The following is an 18,205-nucleotide window of genomic DNA, read 5'->3' as shown; positions in this document are numbered from 1 at the left end:
TTGTCAATAAAAAATGCATTGCAATTGTTACAGCTAAGCAATTTCTTAGACTGAAGAAACTTCCAAGTGATTTCATGGTACAAAAAAAAAAAAGACAGCTAACATAACACAGAAAAATTAAATTGTCAATTGAGTTGTTACACAGCAGATGAAAAGATTTCACTGTCCACTCAAAAACATAAGAATAATCACTCAAAGGCAGCGAGACAAAGATTTGTGTGCCTCAGCATATAAAAGACTGGGTTTATCCTGAAAAATTCTTTGGGTCTATATATTCAGGGTTCTCTTTTTGTTTTTGTTTTTGTTTTTATTTTGTTTTTGTGGTGGTTGGTTTGGTTTGCTTATGTTTGGTTATTTTTTTTTTTATCTGCAAGCAGAACCCAACAAACAACAGTACTCAGATTTAAATTGTATTTTGAGAGAGGGTTTTTTTCCTGTAGCAGGCAGGCAGAAATCCTGCTGATGGGCCAATTTACAAGAAAGTGATGATGTCATTTTGATAAAGCTCTCTTCTGGTTTCACATAGCCAAGTGTTTCAGGTAAATAGACTGGAAATGCATTCTGACTTGCTGCTTTCTATGAAACTTCCAAAAAGGTCAAGATCCCAAAGACTGAATACAAATATAAAGACAAGAAATTAAAGTACAATATTTATCAAATTACTATTTTGATACTAAGATGTGTGTGTTGTGTTCAGGAAACTACATGCATACTGCAGATAGTGAAGCTTCTTGATTCCCATAGGTATAGGATACTAGAATTGATAATCACATCAACAGACAAAATGATGCAAGTAAAAGGATTTTTTTTATTTATATGCTTATTTAAAACATTATTACGTTGATAGAATATTATTTTAAAAGGAAGACCATATTATATTCATTCAAAACTAGTCTGTTAAGTATATATATTTAAACTCTAGTATTTCATACACATAATGAAAGAAAATTTTATTTTACAAATAGATATTTTTAATAGATCTCATGAAAAATGTGTTTAAAAATAACTGCAAAAATCTCTCTTAAATATACAAAACACCATTGCTGTGCTGAAGATACCTTTCTTAAAAGCCAAAAATATTTAAGTCAACAGCTGAGTCCACATCAAACCCTACTGAAAGCAGTAGTGACATAAAAATGTAAAAGCACTGTACAAAGTAAGTACAGCTTTCATTTGTCTTAATCCTGTACATATTTGTATTTGCTTTAAAAATGTTTTATAAAAACTGGCATTATTAAATTTAACATCCTTTCATACCTGCAGAAAAAAAAAAAAAAAAAAAAGAGCCACTGAAATAATTGTCTCTGGTTACTAAAATGGCTCCTTTTTCGAATATGAATCTTCTCCAGTAATTCAAATGGAATTTTACCACTAATTTCAAGGCAAGCAGGACTGAAATTTTTCTTCAGCATATCACTGTTTAATTCCATTTACTCTCACTTGGTTTTCCCTCTTAGTTTCATAATGCAAAATGCTACAAAATCTTTAATGCATTAATTGAAGAAATCATAACTCAAGTACTTCAACTTACCAGTCTCATGTATGGACTGGTTCACTGTAAAACCAGGTGTTTAATTAAACCAAAACCAATTGCAACTAACATTGTATGATTTTTAGTCATCTGTAACCAGTCTAACATAGTGTGTGTGTGTGTGTTTGTGTGTGTGTCTGTGTGTGTGTGTATGTTTGTCTGTCTGTCTGTGGCTGTCTTTGGCTCTTTGTTACTTCTTTATAATCCCTTCTGGCAGTGCTTCTGGAATGAGCTTTTTAAGAAGGTGCGGTATCCTGGATCATCCACATATTCATTCCTAAAACGGGAGCTCAGTACTCTCTGTCTCTTCTTCTCTCCCAGGATAATATCTGCTCCATAAAATGTGTCTTCAAATCTCATGACAGAGGCTGTAGACTAAAACCAGACATTAATTCATTCAAAGGTCTGAGTACAGTTTTATACTTAACTTCCATATAAATTTAATGGTGTCAAATGCAAAAATAAAATATTGAACTATAAAAATGACATTTAAAAAAAATAGCATAACCCCAGCTGTCTGCATTGATATTCTTATTGAAATGCAACAGTTTATATTCTATAGAATATGCAGTTAATTATAAAAGCCTTTTATCAATAGTCCCTAAGACAAAAAATGGTAATGAAATGCTTTCTGTATACAATGAAAAAAAACATCGAATATAGCCAGATGGTTCATTTAACAATTTCCAAGACATCTATCTTAATGTTAGATGATTAGAACACTTAAAGATGTGTGCACTTATCGCAAATAAATGGACAGAAAAAGTGTCTTAGTGTCACGGTTTCGGCTGGGACAAAGTTAATTTTCATCGCAGAGGCTCACACAATGCTGTGTTTTGGATTTTTGATGAAAATAGTGGTGGTAACACACTGCTGTTTTAAGTTATTGAAGAGCAGTGCTTACACAGAGTGAAGGTCTTTCAGGTCTGCTTCTTATGCTGCCCTGACAATGAGGATGCTGGGTGTGCACAAGAACTTGGGAGGGGACACAGCCAGGACAGCTGATGAGCCCTGCTTTCCTGGCGGTGACTGAATATCTGCCTGCCGATGGGAAGTAGAGAATGATTTCCTTCTTTTGCTTTGCTTGTGCACATGGTTTTTGCTTTACCTAAAGATCTGTCTTTATCTCAGCCCAGGAGTTCCCTCCCTTTTACCTTTCCAATTCTCTGCCCCATCCCACCTGGGAAGGGTGAGCGAGCAGCTGTGTGGTGACGAGCTGCCTGCTGGGGATAAACCGCAACACTTAGTCGGGAATATTTGATCACTGCACCTCCCACTGGAAAGAGCAGTCCTACTCTTATTTCCTTCCTTCAGTGAAAGAAGGGTATCCTGCTAGTGGACACTCCCTTAGCAGGCTGACAGCCTCAGATTTCTCTCTCTCTTTTATCCCTGGCTTTCAGTCCTTGTCTCTGACACATCCCTAGCTTCTGAAATACATAGCATCCATGTAGGGGGCGGCTGTTGAGAACTGGCTGAAAGCAGACACTGATGACAGGTGCATCTGGCAAGAAGCATAGAAAAGGAAAGTCAGATTCACTCAGCCAACTTTATATGTAATGCTGTGTTAGTCCACTAAACTCATCTCAGCTGATGCATGAAGAATCAACTGTACACATTATTCTCCCACCATGCCACATACCTCTCAAGAATCAGCTAAGTAATGTCACATAACGGATATGTGAGCAGGAATTGTGTATGACCCCACCTCCCTGAAGGAATGAAAAATACACTGTGTGATGCTCTCCCTTTCATAGAGTCACAGAATGGTTAGGATTGGAAGGGACCTTAAAGATCACCCAGTTCCAACCCCCTGCCATGGGAAGGGACACCTTCCACTAGACCAGGCTGCCCAAAGCCCCATCCAGCCTGACCTTGAACACCTCCAGGGATGGTGCATCCACAGCTTCTTTGGGCAACCTGTGCCAGTGCCTCACCACCCTCTGAGTGAATAATTTCTTCTGAATATTTAATCTAAATCTACCCTCTTTTATTTGAAAACCATTACTCCTTGTCCTATCACTACACTCCCTGACAAAAAGTCCCTCTCCAGCTTTCCTGTAGGCCCCCTTCAGGTACTGGAAGGCTGCTACAAGGTCTCTCTGGAGCCTTCTCTTCTCCAAGCTAACAACTCCTTCAGCCTGTCTTCATAAAAGAGGTGTTCCAGCCCTTTAATCATCCCTGTGACCCTCCTCTGGACTCGCCCTAGTATGTCCTTCTTGTGCTGGGGGCCCCACAGCTGAATACAGGTGGGGGGACTCCAGGTGGGGTCTAATGAGAGCAGAGCAGAGGGGGACAATCACCTCCCTTGCCCTGCTGGCCACACTGCTTTTGATGCATCCCAGCATACGGTTGGCTTTCTGAGCTGCAAGCGCACATGGCTGGCTCATGTTGAGCTTCTCATCAATCAACATCCCCAGGTCCTTTTCCTCACAGCTGGTCTTGATCCATTTTTTTGCCCAGCCTTTATTTGTGCTTGGGATTTTCCTGACTCAGGTGCAGAACCTTGCACTTGGCCTTGTTGAACCTCATGAGGTTCGCACAGGCCCACCTCTCAGGCCTGTCCAGGTCCCTCTGGATGGCATCCCTTCCCTCCAGCATGTCAACCTCACCACACAGCTTGGTGTCATTGGCAAACGTGCTGAGGGTGCACTCAATCCCACTGTCCAGGTCACCAACAAAGATCTTAAACAGCATTGGTCCCAATACTGACCCCTGAGGAACACCACTATTACTGATCCCTGCATGGACACAGAGCCACTGACTGCAACTCTGAGTGCAACCATCCAGACAATTCCTTACCCACCAAGTGGTCCATCCGTCAAATCCACGTCTCTCCAATTTAGAGACAAGGATGTCATGCAGGACTGTGTCAAATGCTTTGCACAAGTCCAGGTAGATGATGCCAGTTGCTCTCCCCCTGTCCATCAATGCTGTAACCCCGTTGTAGAGGGCCACCAGATTTGTCAGGTATGATCTGCCCTTACTGAAGCCATGTTGGCTGTCAACATCACAAATCAGATTTCAAAGCTGCATCAAGAGGATTCTTCGAATAAGAGGTTTATTATTATTAGTATTAGTATTAGTATTACTATTATTCACAACCGTGAATTATTGTTTGTTCTCAGTTGTGATAAGACTTTTAGATCTTTATGCTATAGTTTTACTTAAGAAAGGTAACATAACTTGCAATGCATGGTTTTGAACAAAGAGCACTAAAATAGAACATGGCCTTGAGAAGGACATGGTGCTCTTTTGTATAGAAGTAGCAATGAGTAGGACTACACAAAAATTTATCATTAGTAAGAAAGACAGGTAACAGCAGCAATCTGTATCCTCCAGTAGCTGTATGATGAAACTCTCCCTTTTCAAACTTATGTTTTTTATGAACCTTAACTCCTTCCTGAGTGGCTTATATATAAATGACTAGGTAAATGTTGTTTGGAACTGCAAGGAACTGGAAAAACATAGTGAAGCTTTGGTTTTAAATTGAAGAGTAGTGAAATGCTAATAAGTCATGCCAGTGATATTTATGAGTTTTGATCAGGTGATCTGTTTCTTAGGGAAAGTTAATTGAATTTTTATTAAATTCAATGCTTTAAAAATCAAAAAGCTCTGAGAACATGTAAAGATTTTAGAAAGCATACACATTCCGAAAGAACACAATATTTATCATTTTTTAAATTTGAAATATTATATATTATATATCTGACAGATGTTCTACCAAGATGAACTTTTTTGGAGACAAGAATAATGTCTGACAACAGTATTTGCCTATACTGGAAGAAGAGCTAACCATTCACACTGGCAAATGTGTACTTGTGCTAACTGTTGTGCCAATTTAGCCAATCATGCTTCAAGAAATTATTACACTATTTAAAGTGAAAGTCAAGAATAAATCTAAGAACAGTGTTAACTGCATTTTGAACATACAAATACCATAGAGTTAGAGAATACTTACAAAACGTGCTTTTACTCTTTTAGGAAGCTCTTCATCTAGTGTATAGATCTCTTCTCTCTTCATTACTATTTGAGAACCATCCTCAAACTCAACCTAATTTATATAAAAAAAAAAAGTCTATTTATACACAAAATCACAATTTTACTCCTGTAGGAAGTTTCTTGGAATGCCTCCAAATAAAATGCGTGTGCAAGCAAAGATTTATACACAAATACTTTGTTATCTATTGTAGGATGGTAAAATTGAGATAAAACAGGAAGAATGTTATTTCTAAGAAATTGCAGCACCTTCATAAGTCAAAAATAATATCTAAGCAGAGACTTCAAAATCAATACTGACGCATACACAATAAAATAAAAATCATTAGGTTAAGAATGCTAAGCAGTAACAACACAGACAAAATAATTTGTTGGACTAACATATTAAAATGTCTTCATGTCATTTTTATTTGCTTCTTTCTTTTTCTTGCTTCTAATAAATAAAAAAATTAATTTTAACATCCTGTGCTTCAAGGTTGAGGAAGACTATGTCAAACGAAAGAAAGTATGAGTGACAACTAAGGAAATAGCAGTTAATAGAATTTTATTGAATCTGATGGAATTTCTTTAAAATGCTCTGTTCAGAAGATGAAAAGCTTTATCATGCTTAGGTTTAGATTTAATCCAACATGAACCCCGTTAGCAGAAAATGAGAAAGGAAATGTAACTAGGTGTGAGGAATGTTAAAATGCTGAGGCTTTGAAGCATTTATGCCTTTCAGGAGCTGCTGATTTTTTTTTTCATACTTCATCTAACAATTGTGACTTTCAGCTATTATCTAGAGCTGCAGTTTTAGTTCCTACTGAAACTGTACTTAAAAGTTTGGCAAGAACTTAAAAGAAGTCCCATTTCACTTAATGAGACCACTTGAATGACAACAGACTTACGGTGGAAGAATAAGCCCAAATGCATACATACAAAAACATTAACTTATCCAAGTATTATCATAGATAAATCTGAAAAGTCATGTATTTGAACTTGTAGATTAGGTGGCTTTTGTAGGTTCAATGCCATGATTGCATGTGTCAGATTAATTTTGAACAGCTGAAAAATCCAATATAGTATACCCATTGTCAGAAGTCAGAGGTAGAGATCTGTGACCTATTAACTTATTTAAAAGTAAGATCTTTTACAGCACTTTATGGGGACAAATCTGGAATTCATTTAAAATCCACAGAGCACTCCACAGAGCACAGCCATGTAAAGAAAACACAAAAGTCATGTTTGTTCCTTTGTTCCTGTTACTAACCCCACAAGCCAAGTCTGCCACCAGTACATTACAGGATCTTGAAGATCCTTTTGGCTGAAACTTGTTTAATCAAATCATGGCAATTTAGGTACTTTTCAGAATGATGCAGTAGCAGACTATCTGCTATTCCTGCTTCCTACTGCATAATACATTTGGTAGTATGCTTTTGCGTAATACCATTAGTAATATGTTTTTTGCATTGCTAGTGAAAGAACTGGGCAGGAAATAAATTCTGCTATCTCCACGTGATCAGAAAATGCCTTCCTGAATGGGCAATCCCTTTGTTTTTATTAGTAGTGTGAAGTGGGAGGAAACTGCTTCATATCACAGAATTTGGCATTTTCGCAGTGTGAAATATATTGAACTTTTGCAATGATGAGCAACTGGAATTTTTTCAGCTGTATTTCAGCATACTACAATGGAAATAAATCTGCCATACCGTTAAAGGCAAACACAAGCCCTCCACTAAGACTTTCAGTAGAATCATGATTCATACAAAATATAAAGCCACCATCTCTAAGAGCTCCAATTTAATCCTGATGGTAAGTACTACATTTCAAATCATCTATTATATACAGCAAGTTACTTTATTTGCATTTCTGCTGCTGTACTGTGTCTGTGCACCATGTTATTGTCTCCGTAAGATTTTCTTTTAACAAGACATCAAAAACTAAAGGGTTAGCCGAAATTGATAGAAAACAATTAATAGTGTGAATGAATAACTTAACCATCTCAAATGAAAATCAAAAATAAATTCTGATAACTATCATGCCAATATTAAAAATGACATCATACAGGTAGATCTCATTACCAATTTGACTTGAAATGAACACCTTGGTACGTACATGAACATTTGGTATGTACAGCTCTGCTTGGGGATTGTGTAGGATAACCAGGTAGCAAATGTTAAACTAGATGACATGAATTCTGGTGCATTTTGTCATAAATCTTGCATGCACGGGTATTGTCACTTGTCACACTCTGTGCCTCATGAACATGAGGACAATTCAAAGATTTATCCAAGTAGAATACATATTTGTATCACACATTGAAACCTGTTTCAGAGACCCCTTTTCAGTCTCTCCTTTTATGGTATGTGTCCTCTAAGGGAATGCAAACGACTGCAAGATCGTTTGCAAGAGAATCTCAAGGGTCCAACAGAGATTTCATAACCTGCAGAACAGTGTCCTGGAGCCTATCAGACAGGCAGCGTAGAAAGACCATAGGACACACTACTGATGTGTCTTGAAGGTAGCCTTGCACCCTCCATGTCACAGACTTTCTGTAATCTGTGGTCATGTTGTGGCTGTCCTGTCCTACAGACTGAAATACTCGTTAAATCGCCAAAATCCTATGTAGTGTAATCTGGACTCCCCCTAATCTTTGCTATCTCCACAGTTTATTAAAACAAATAAAATTGGTTTGTTAAAGCCAGACTGCAATAGTCTCTCATCATTATTAAGCTGAGGAACTGCAAACCTTACCAAACCTCCTTACGCTAATCCATTTTCCTTAAATTAAACTGATTTCAACACGTTGCCAAAGAGAACTCAAATAAGGCAAAATGTTCGTTATTCCTATTTCAGTTTTCTTCAAATATTAAAGATAACAACTACATTAATCTAATCTCACAGTATTCCTTAGAAGACGAGCTGTTTAGAAGATTAAATGTTTTGAAGATTAATGTTACCATAGAACTATCTTTATATTTTATAAAGAACTTTTCACCTTCACAAAATAAGACATCCTCTAAACATAAGAGAAGAGGTAAGATTTAGAGACTAGCTCGAGGGATCAGGTATTTGAGGACTTGAGTTTGATTGCAAGTCATTGGCAAGCTGAGAAGGTCAATGCAGCATGTCATTTAGCCTCTCTGTGCCTTAATTTATCTACAGATACAATAGCAAATTTGCCATTTTTGTAAAGTAATGTGAGGCCCTCAGACGAAAAGAGTTACATAAGTGAAAATGATTTTATATATATATATATATATATAAATGAAATGTACCTAGATTCTCATTCTTCCAGAAGTGCTATTATTATTGTGATTGTTTTATTGCAGTTTCTACCATTCACTTGGGAACTCAAAGCTGCTGACTGATTTTTCTCAAAGGCAAGCACATAAAAAGAAAAAAAAAAAAACAAACAATTACTGTGTCTCTGAAATCAGAAGTCAGCTTTTTAGCCTTAAAAAGCTTTTAAGGCTACAGTGTTCAGATTTATTTTGCCATTTTGCCTTTGCTAAAGATAAAGCACTCCTTAGACTGATTATGTGTTAATCAATTCAAAAGTGCCTAACACAAATGAAAGTGGGGCTATTTATACTCTTCTTTTTACTGTCTTTCTTTCCATTGTTTTATTAAATGCCTATGGGTCATTGTAGTCACATACCAATACTTGATTTTATCTCATTAATTATGTAATTACCTGACATCAAATAAATAAATAACCAACCTGGAGATAAATAAGTAAATAATCTGGAACAATAACAAATGCTATTTTTCAATCTTAATGTTCTACCTGCTAACCTTATAAAATGTAGACTACTGATTACCACTGAGTTGCATTAGATAAACAAATTTCTTGATTTTAGAAGAACAGGTGAAACCTCACCTCCCTAGGAATGCACAGTACTGGCTAATGCTTTAGAAAGCTTTATTTACTGATTTAAATGCGTTAGCAGTTACAGTGTAGTCCACATTCCTGCTTTCTGCAGGTGTGTGTGGCCTGCCACTCCAATACTAGAGCCAGATGAGCAATTTGCAATAAACACATCTCAAAAATAGGTATATGCTAATAAATATAGACACTCACCTGATACATGTGAGCTGTGTTTGTTCCCAGGTACTTTGCACCATACAGTTTTCCATCAGGCCATTTCACTTGGACAACCTCTCCCTCTGCAGGTGGGCCCAGCTTTAGGCAGTCTCTGCTCTATTTATAAAGAAGGATGGATTCTCTTGTCAGTGAGTGAGCCAGTACGCTTTGAAATTACCAGTAAGCTGCTTCTTACAACTTGATAACTGGAGGAGATTTATTACCATGTGTGTTTCAAGTTTTATAATCCTGCTAATGGGCTAACAGAAGATACTGTTAGCCTTTATGAAAATGAAATACTGACCAAAGTAGCACTCTCTTAACAGCTTGATTCTGCATTGGCAAGGCAACATATGCATAAATCAGATAGCTATCAACAACTGTGATATATTTCCCCAGATTAATTTCTGTCACACACTGAAAATAAAGATCACTAAAGTGCAATCGAATATATGCAATGATTTCTTTTACATATTCAAATAACTCATGTTTTGTTAATTACAGCACATTTTTGCTAGATGCTAACTGCTGACTGAAACATAATGTGATGGATCAAACTATAAATGGTGAGAATGTCAATGTGTTCTTTGCTTAGCTGATGGAGAAACACTGAAAGAGTCCAATCTAAATACTCACAATGGAGAACAGGTGGAGGGTTTCTTTGGTTTGTTTGTACTGTGTGGGGTTTTTTTCCATAAATCATGAGGCAGGTTTTTTTTCCTATGATTTGGCCAAATTTTGTGCCTGATTTGTTGAGCATGTCAGAGCAGCACAGTTCATTCTGCTTGTGACATACCCTTGTTATGATTTCTCTTGCCCCATAGGGCAAAAATGACTGATCACCCAAATGTCTGATTTGCCGAGCACATTGACTACACACCCATTACTACAACTGTCCACATCAGAAAATACATAAAGGACCAGGAAAGGGCCATGCCAAGTCCTCACCAATTTCTTTTGAAATCATCTCTTCCAAAAATTCAACCACAAAAAGGCATCTATACTTTGTAGCGACTACATCAGAAGACTTGTGATATAAATTAGCACTACTTTATTGGTATTCCCCTAGGTGTGAGAGGACCTGCTCAGTCCATGAAATTAGAGCACACTGCTAAGAGATATAAAATGGGAAGACAAAAGACAAAGCCAAGGGCTCAGGTAAAAGGACACAGAGACAAAGTTCTGCAGGATCTGGTATTATCTCAGGTTGCTATGTTACTATTACGTTTTTAAAGTCTCAGAATAGAATAATTTCCAACAATATTATTTCTCTTACATATTTTTGAGTTCCGCAGGCACTTCCAACTAAGCCCAACAATCATGACAAAGAACTCAAAATGTGGGAGCAAAAATGCACCACAGTGATCCTTACTGGAACACTATCTTATCATAACATTATATTAGCCTAATTCAGGCCTTATAAGTTATTTTTAATCATATGTATCTTATCCATGAAATGGATTCAGCCCATGAGAAAAGCAGAGAAAAGTTTGGCTTTCATAGAAGCACACTTTCCTGCAAAACAGATGACAATGCTGTCTCTGTCATCTCTCGGGAGTTATGCCAAGTGTACAGCTCTTAAATACACCATGTGTGTTTGCTTGGCAAATGCTGCTGTGACAGACCCAGAGAGATGTATCCTCTCAACTTCACCATATATCCAATGGGTCCACCTGTTTCTGGCGTAGCAGGTGACTTTGCTGTGCTACCCTTCCCAGTATTTACAGGGGACAGGCAGGGAGGAAGAGATGGTAGTTTTTCTCCTTAGTGATGACTATGAAAATGCTCATTGACATTATTATACTTCTTCCTTATCTATTGCTAAAGCCCAGAAGGGTGAGAAAAAGTCTTGGCAAAGCATCATGAACCAAACTCTTAAAGTACATAATGGAACACAGAAAATTTCCAAAACCAAACAATCTATCAACAATGTCAAGCCAAATATTAATTTTCGAAGAACAAAAGCTCACCATAAATCACTCCCTGTCCATCTTGCACAGGAAGAAGTCTCATAGCTTCTGTAGGATAACTAGTGAAATTACTCATAGAGAAAATCAGAGTTCTCATGCAAATAACTAAAGGGAGCTGGAATTAGGACAAATACTCATTCTTCATGTATTAACACAGTACCTTACTCTATGGAACAACGTTTAGGAAATCCATACTAAACCAGTTGTGCTGATTACTGCCAAAAGTTCCTACCTTTTTCCGTATTACACGAACCTCTTATAGATTTTATCTTTTTACTGTAAAAATAATTCTTACCGTTTTCTTCTCGGGCATGATTAGACCCATTTGTTAGGCTGCCAAAACTACCAAAATGCAAGCTCACTCTTCTTGGTTGAGTAATGAAAAGATGGACATAAGGATATGGTAATCCCTCAACATTCCCATACACCAGTTGTAAAAAGCATAGTGTGGCTACAGGAGAGCCCAGAACTGGACACAGCGCTTCAGACATGGTCTCACCCATGCTAAGTTTACAGACATTAAAAGAATTTCATTATGAGCAAAAACATGCAGAGAATATTTTTAAAACATTTTTTTTCTTTAACAGACTGAATTTTCTGGATTTAGAAACATTCATTTTGGAGTTCATTATAGGCATTGAACTAGAACAGGAAGCAATCCATTAGTAATAAAGGTTGGGGAAATATATTGAAATACTGTTTTTTGCCTCCTAAGACAAAAAGTTCATCTCCGAGAAATCCTTGTGCACAGCACTATAGATACAGTAGATATTTTTCCTACATTCTTGTTTCTTCTGATATCCCTTCGGTTTTAGCACTGTGATTGAACAATACTTTGTTTCATTAAAGCTGGACAGAGTATCTGCAAGTACCAAATCCAGCTGTAGTGCCAGGGTGGTAATGTCTGACACCAATAGTAGAGAATGTAGAGAAGAATAGGAACAATTACAGGACCTACTTCAGAAAAAAAAAAAAAAATGGGGGAAGGGGGGAGAGAGTCTTCACCTGGAATATGTGTTTGAATCCAGGAACTGAGAAATGTTGCAAGATATCCATAATCTGATGCAGCCACTGAAACCCGGAGAACATACCTTACTTTTTAAAAAGAGTTGAAAAAATACATTCTAATGCTTTCCTAAATCAAGGCTAAAAAATATAGACATTATGATCTAAAATGAACTTAAGAACTACTGAGACTTCTCCAAAGCTGTCAGATGAAGATGCTCCTTGGATACCTACAATTTTATTGACAATATTCTTCTTGGCAATTATGATATGAATTCAGCTATTTCAAATTCATCACTTATTTAGGAAATAATACAAATCTAAGAGCCTTTGATTTCCTCTAGGTTAATTCAAAGCAGCCATATTGAAAACAAGCATATTTAGTGAATTCAGAGGAAACATAAAAATCTGTGGTGTGATCCTTGAAGACAGTAGGCTAAATTTTAGTGCTCCTGAGCAAGTCATCTGCTACAGGTGTGGCTCGTATCTTCAGGCACTGGCTTAAAGAAGCTTGCAAGTTAAATTGATAGTAGAAAGGATGCTATACTCTTTCATGTAAAGATTGTAGTAGGAAATGATGAAATTACTCTCTGACTCCAGATATCAGCCAAAGTTAATTTACAGAGTCTCTGGTCTGACAGAAGGCTAGACAGAAAAAAGATCTTAGAAAGGAAAATATTGGCATAGCTGAGGTAAAATATTTTAGTATTTAATAGGGAAAAAAGTTTTAGTTTGATTTTTTTTTCCCACAGTGAGAATGGCAGAAGTTGAAAAGACCTAAAGACCACAACACATCCTTTAATAACATTTTTATATTTTTTCTTTTCAGAAAGAAGAAAAGAAGCTCTCAAAAATATTTCTGAATATTCTGAATTCCTTCTGAATCTAGCATCAAGAAAAGTTTTTCAATACCTTGTACAACATTCTGCAACAGACAGCTTATAACAAGTTTGATGTTTCAGGAGCTTAACTGGAAGCGCATTCAGAAAAGTGTTGCCAGCAGGTCAAGGGAGGTGATCCTCCCCTTCCACTCAGCCCTGGTGAGGCCACACCTGGAGTATTGTGTCCAGTTCTGGGCTCCCCAGTGCAAGAGGAACATGGAGCTACTGGAGCAAGTCCAGAGGAGGGCTACAAAGATGATCAGGGGACTGGAACACCTGCTGTACAAGGACAGGCTGAGAGAACTGGGCCTGTTTAGCCTGGAGAAGACTGAGGGGAGACCTCATCAATGCATATAATCTGAAAGGAGGGTGTCAAGAGGATGGAGCCAGTCTCTTTTCAGTTGTGCCCAGCAAGAGAACAAGAGGCAATGGGCACAAACTGAAGCACAGGAGGTTCTGGCTGAATATGAGAGGGCACTTCTTTATTGTGAGGGTGACAGAGCACTGGAACAGGTTGCCCAGAGAAATTGTGGAGTCTCCTTCTGGAAATACTCAAAACCCTCCTGGATGCCATCCTGCACAATATGCTGTAGGTAATCCTGCTTGGCAGGGGGGTTGGACTAGATGATCTTCAGAGGTCCCCTCCAACCTCAGCCATCCTGTGTGATTCTATGATTCTGTGAATCATATCCTTCCAAACCTGATTCCGTCTCTGGTGAATGTGGCATGTGATTGGTGAAGAAAGGAGTCAGTTAACTCCCTTAACTTAAAGCAGTAAGATCATGGCCAAAAAGGTAAATATTGTATTTAAACTCAAAGCAATAGCATTGGTCACTGTATCTCAAGAATTTGTTTGAAAAGAGGAAAATGCCATATGGCATCATTTAGAGGAGGTATAAACCCATCAGTAGTCTAATTTTTTAAATTGTTGCTAGAAAACAATCACAGTGAAAATGATAAATTGCCAAACACAAATATTTGTTCAAATCAGGGGGCACTTGGGCAACTTCATGAAATCACATAGCTCTTGTTAATTTTTTGGCAGTGTGATCCTGCCCTGATTCAAGAGAAGATACAATGATAAAGGTCTCTGATTTGATCCTCCAACTGATAACTACTAAGGGCTACTAAGATGGTCAAGGGCCTAGAGGGGAAGACATATGAGAAGCGGCTGAGGTCACTTGGCCTGTTCAGCCTGGAGAAGAGAAGGCTGAAGGGAGACCTCTTTGCGGTCTACAGCTTCCTCACGAAGGGGAGCGGAGGGGCAGGCACTGATCTAGTCTCTCTAGTGACCAGCAATAGGACCTGTGGGAATGGTGTCCTGACAGGGGAGGCTCAGGCTAAATACCAGGAAAAGGTTCTTCACTGAGAGGGTTGTCGCTCACTAGAACAGGCTCCCCAGGGACGTAGTCACTGAACCAAGCTTGTCGGAGTTTAAGAAGTGTTTGGACTGTGCTCTTAGTCATATGGTCTGAATTGTTGGGTAGACCTGTGTGGTGCCAGGAGTTGGACTCGATGATCCTTGTGGGTCCTTCCAACTCCAGATATTCTATGATTCTATGATTACCTCTATTAGTATGTCTTGTTTTAAGAGCTGTATGTTGCCTCCTACTCATACTTTCACATGAGCATTCTGTGAAATTTCTGTCAGGACAAAGGAAATAAATTTCCATCTTGATAGGATCAGAACATTTTCTGAGGGAGATTACTAAACTCAGTTCTTGCAGCTGTGCTCCTACAATGAGCTTAGTAGGGAAGAGGAGAACGAAACATTGCATTGTAAGGCACATTTCCAATCAGTATGTGACAACCTGAAGACCTTCTTCTACATCTAATGAGTATGACTGGAGACCAGTTTTCCCTGAACATAGCCCTAAGACATTCAGATATACATAACTATAAAATGAAGATTAACATTTTCAGTATATACAAACATAAGACCAAAAGTTTGGAAAGATATTGAAGAAAAATCAATCTACGTTATACAGTAGAAAGTGGGAATATTGTCTGCAAGAAGTTCACAGTTTACTCATACTCACCACCATCCTATCTGAGTAAGCTTAAATTGTTTCCTTATAGCTGCACTGTTTGACAAACCTTAGGTTTATATTCATGAACTCGCATAATTTATTGTATTTTGTTAGATATCTACTTTTACATGCAGAGTGGCCCCTTCCTGTTCAGAACCATTTCATTCTTCTGGAACTTACTGAAACATTTTAAAGTCTACCATACACATAAATTTCTTCTAGACATTTTCCAGGATTTTTTTTTTTCTACAAAATCCACAATGTGGAGCATCAAACTGTAATCAAGTATTAACCAAGAGAGCAAACATAATCAGGTGGACACTTCTTTATTTAGAAGAGTATGATCCAAGCCACCCCTATCACATGAACCCGAGCAACTCCGATTTTATTTTTCTCAACACTAATAGAATTGCTTATCTGTTTAACTGGCAGGCACAGTGCTGAGCTCTGTTATTTTTCAAATCCCTATGCTTTAGACTGTATTCTAAATAGAATATTTGTTCAAATTGTATTCTATTTATAGCATTTTTTTCAATGTCACTTAGCAAAAATTTTTCCAACTCCTTGACATTCCTGGGTTTTGCTTGCTGATTTGCATTGTTTCCAAAATAAAGCACAAAATGCCTGTTTATTCAAATTCTAGTCAAATAATATTGGCAGTATAACAGACATAAACAGCACAGGGCTACAGTGGGTCCATGTGGTTCTTGCAACAGGTTTTGTGAGCTAGCACGTACTTCTAATACTGCTTTTGCTGTATGACTCCGTAATGCAGCAAAAGGATGAAATATACAGAAATTGTGTAAATAATTTTGATTACTGGTAAGGAAATAGTATAGAAATTTTTAAAATATAGACAGAATCTGGCTGGCATTATTTATTAGGATGGTATCTGTTTAAAGACAGCTTAAATATTAGCTCAAAGCTTGACAATGCAAAATATTTGTATCAATTAGTTTAGCTAAATACATTCTTGTCCTTTGAAGTTACTCATTATTAGTTACTCATTATTTCTATACCAGAAGACATCAAAAGCCTCTAGGAACACATCCTCCAATCAATCAACTGCGCTCTTGCAGGAAGGCTGCATAAAAGTCCATTTCATTGTGCTGCTGCCTTCTCTATCAGAGTGCTCTTGAATCTCACTATGCTGTTGTCATGCAACTTGGGGAAAAGGAATGGCCAAAGGCAGAGGTAAGCAGCAGCCTGGCTTCAGCTCCTACTGTGCCTGGTGATACATATCCTTTTACGTATTGTTCTGTACCTTACTCACAGAGGCCATAGTACAATATTCTAATCCTCCTCCTGGCAAACTGAAAGCAGATAATCTAGCCCTGAGGTTTTGAATATCAAAGAGAAACCAGATATAAAAAGAGATGAATTATAGCTAAATCAGACTGTAATTGCAATATGCCTGGTCTTCCTATTCTATCTCCATTTTATTTTTCATACTATCACTTATGTTGTATTTGTAAATTCATACATGTGGTTAAAATCAAACTGTGAAATAGAAACTGTCCATCTCCTATCACCTCCTGCACACTTAAATCCATAAGAATGGCCCAGGCCTTAATATCAGCCTATCTAACCACAATTTGCATGGAGCAAGCCAAGATACTCATAACTCATTTGAGCTTTTACATGAAAAATCCCATGGTTTCTGAAAAATACCTTAAAATATATCCACATTTTCCAAAACACGATAACCAACACCTCTGTCTTCTTTTTCTGAAGGAACTGAAATTCATTTCATAGCAAAACAAAAAAAAATTTAGAAACCTCAATGGAAGCAGTTACTTCTGACAACACAGATAAAGCAAACTTACTACATTTGATTTTGACTGATAATATTTCAAATGGACTTTTAGATTACAGGATTACAACATGAAACAAGTATGAACAACCTTGGCCTACATATTGCGCTACTGCACAGAAATCATCCTTTTATTGACTGTAGCTGAACTGCAGCAGTCATATGTGATTGTGTGTGTGATTTCTAAATTTTTGCCCTTTCAAATGAGAAACTGAACTTAATTTACTAACATAATTCATTGCTACTACGATAGCTACAATGAGGCTGTGCTCTCTGCTCTAACAGAACCCAGATGAATATTGTTTGAACAGGAGTGAAGAAGAACTGAACATGTGGTGAAAAAGCTGTCATGAAGAGTTTGCTCTTGCTGTGCAAACCCAACAGGGAACAGGGTTTTCTGCAGAGCAGGAAAGGTGCCTCCCCTATGCCCTCTGAACAGTCCTGACAATGGAGCTGAAATGTCCCCAGGGCCATTCTGCAAAAGTGCTTAATGCAAGTTGTCTCCTCTGCTTATGTTACTTCAGCTAACACTAACTTTCAAATTTAGTGATTGCGATTAAGCTCTCATAGTCATGCTTAACAGTAATTGTTTCACAAGCAGCATGACCAATGTGATTACAACTAACACCTCTGATTTAGAAAAGCTTGTCATACAGACAAATAACATACCGCAGCTGAAAACAGTGAGTCTATCTACCAACACTATTAAAGTGGAAGTGAAGTAAAAAATTGTAGAAACTCTCTGAAATCAGCTGCTGATGTCAAGAGACTGTTAAACTGTGTTTTTCTTTGGGAAACTGTTAGTATACATGACTTACGCAAATTTTTAGAAACACAAAATTAGGTTTCATATGTTCCAAGAGAATTTGAATGAAAAAGAGAGTGGTAGCTAATTTGCCACAGTCAGAATTTT

At 37.5% G+C, this 18,205-nt stretch overlaps 1 protein-coding gene across 5 annotated transcripts in view; it reads right to left on the bottom strand.

Moving 5' to 3' along the window:
- Positions 1-788: 788 nt before the first annotated feature.
- The window catches only part of KDM4C (lysine demethylase 4C), a 284,447-nt gene continuing 267,030 nt past the window's right edge, over positions 789-18,205 (bottom strand). For all 5 annotated transcript variants that reach the window (XM_080574404.1, XM_080574401.1, XM_080574405.1 and 2 more), the window contains 3 exons: positions 9,591-9,710; positions 5,490-5,582; positions 789-1,906 (listed from right to left, as the gene is read on the bottom strand). In XM_080574404.1, the coding sequence (XP_080430530.1) occupies positions 1,730-1,906; positions 5,490-5,582; positions 9,591-9,710 (390 nt within the window). In that variant the 3' untranslated portion in view covers positions 789-1,729. The remainder of the gene's footprint in view (positions 1,907-5,489; positions 5,583-9,590; positions 9,711-18,205) is intronic.

Source organism: Anser brachyrhynchus, assembly GCF_964034855.1.
Source record: "Anser brachyrhynchus genome assembly, chromosome: Z".
Classification (NCBI taxonomy): domain Eukaryota; kingdom Metazoa; phylum Chordata; class Aves; order Anseriformes; family Anatidae; genus Anser; species Anser brachyrhynchus.
This window is presented reverse-complemented; position numbering and strand designations above follow the sequence as displayed.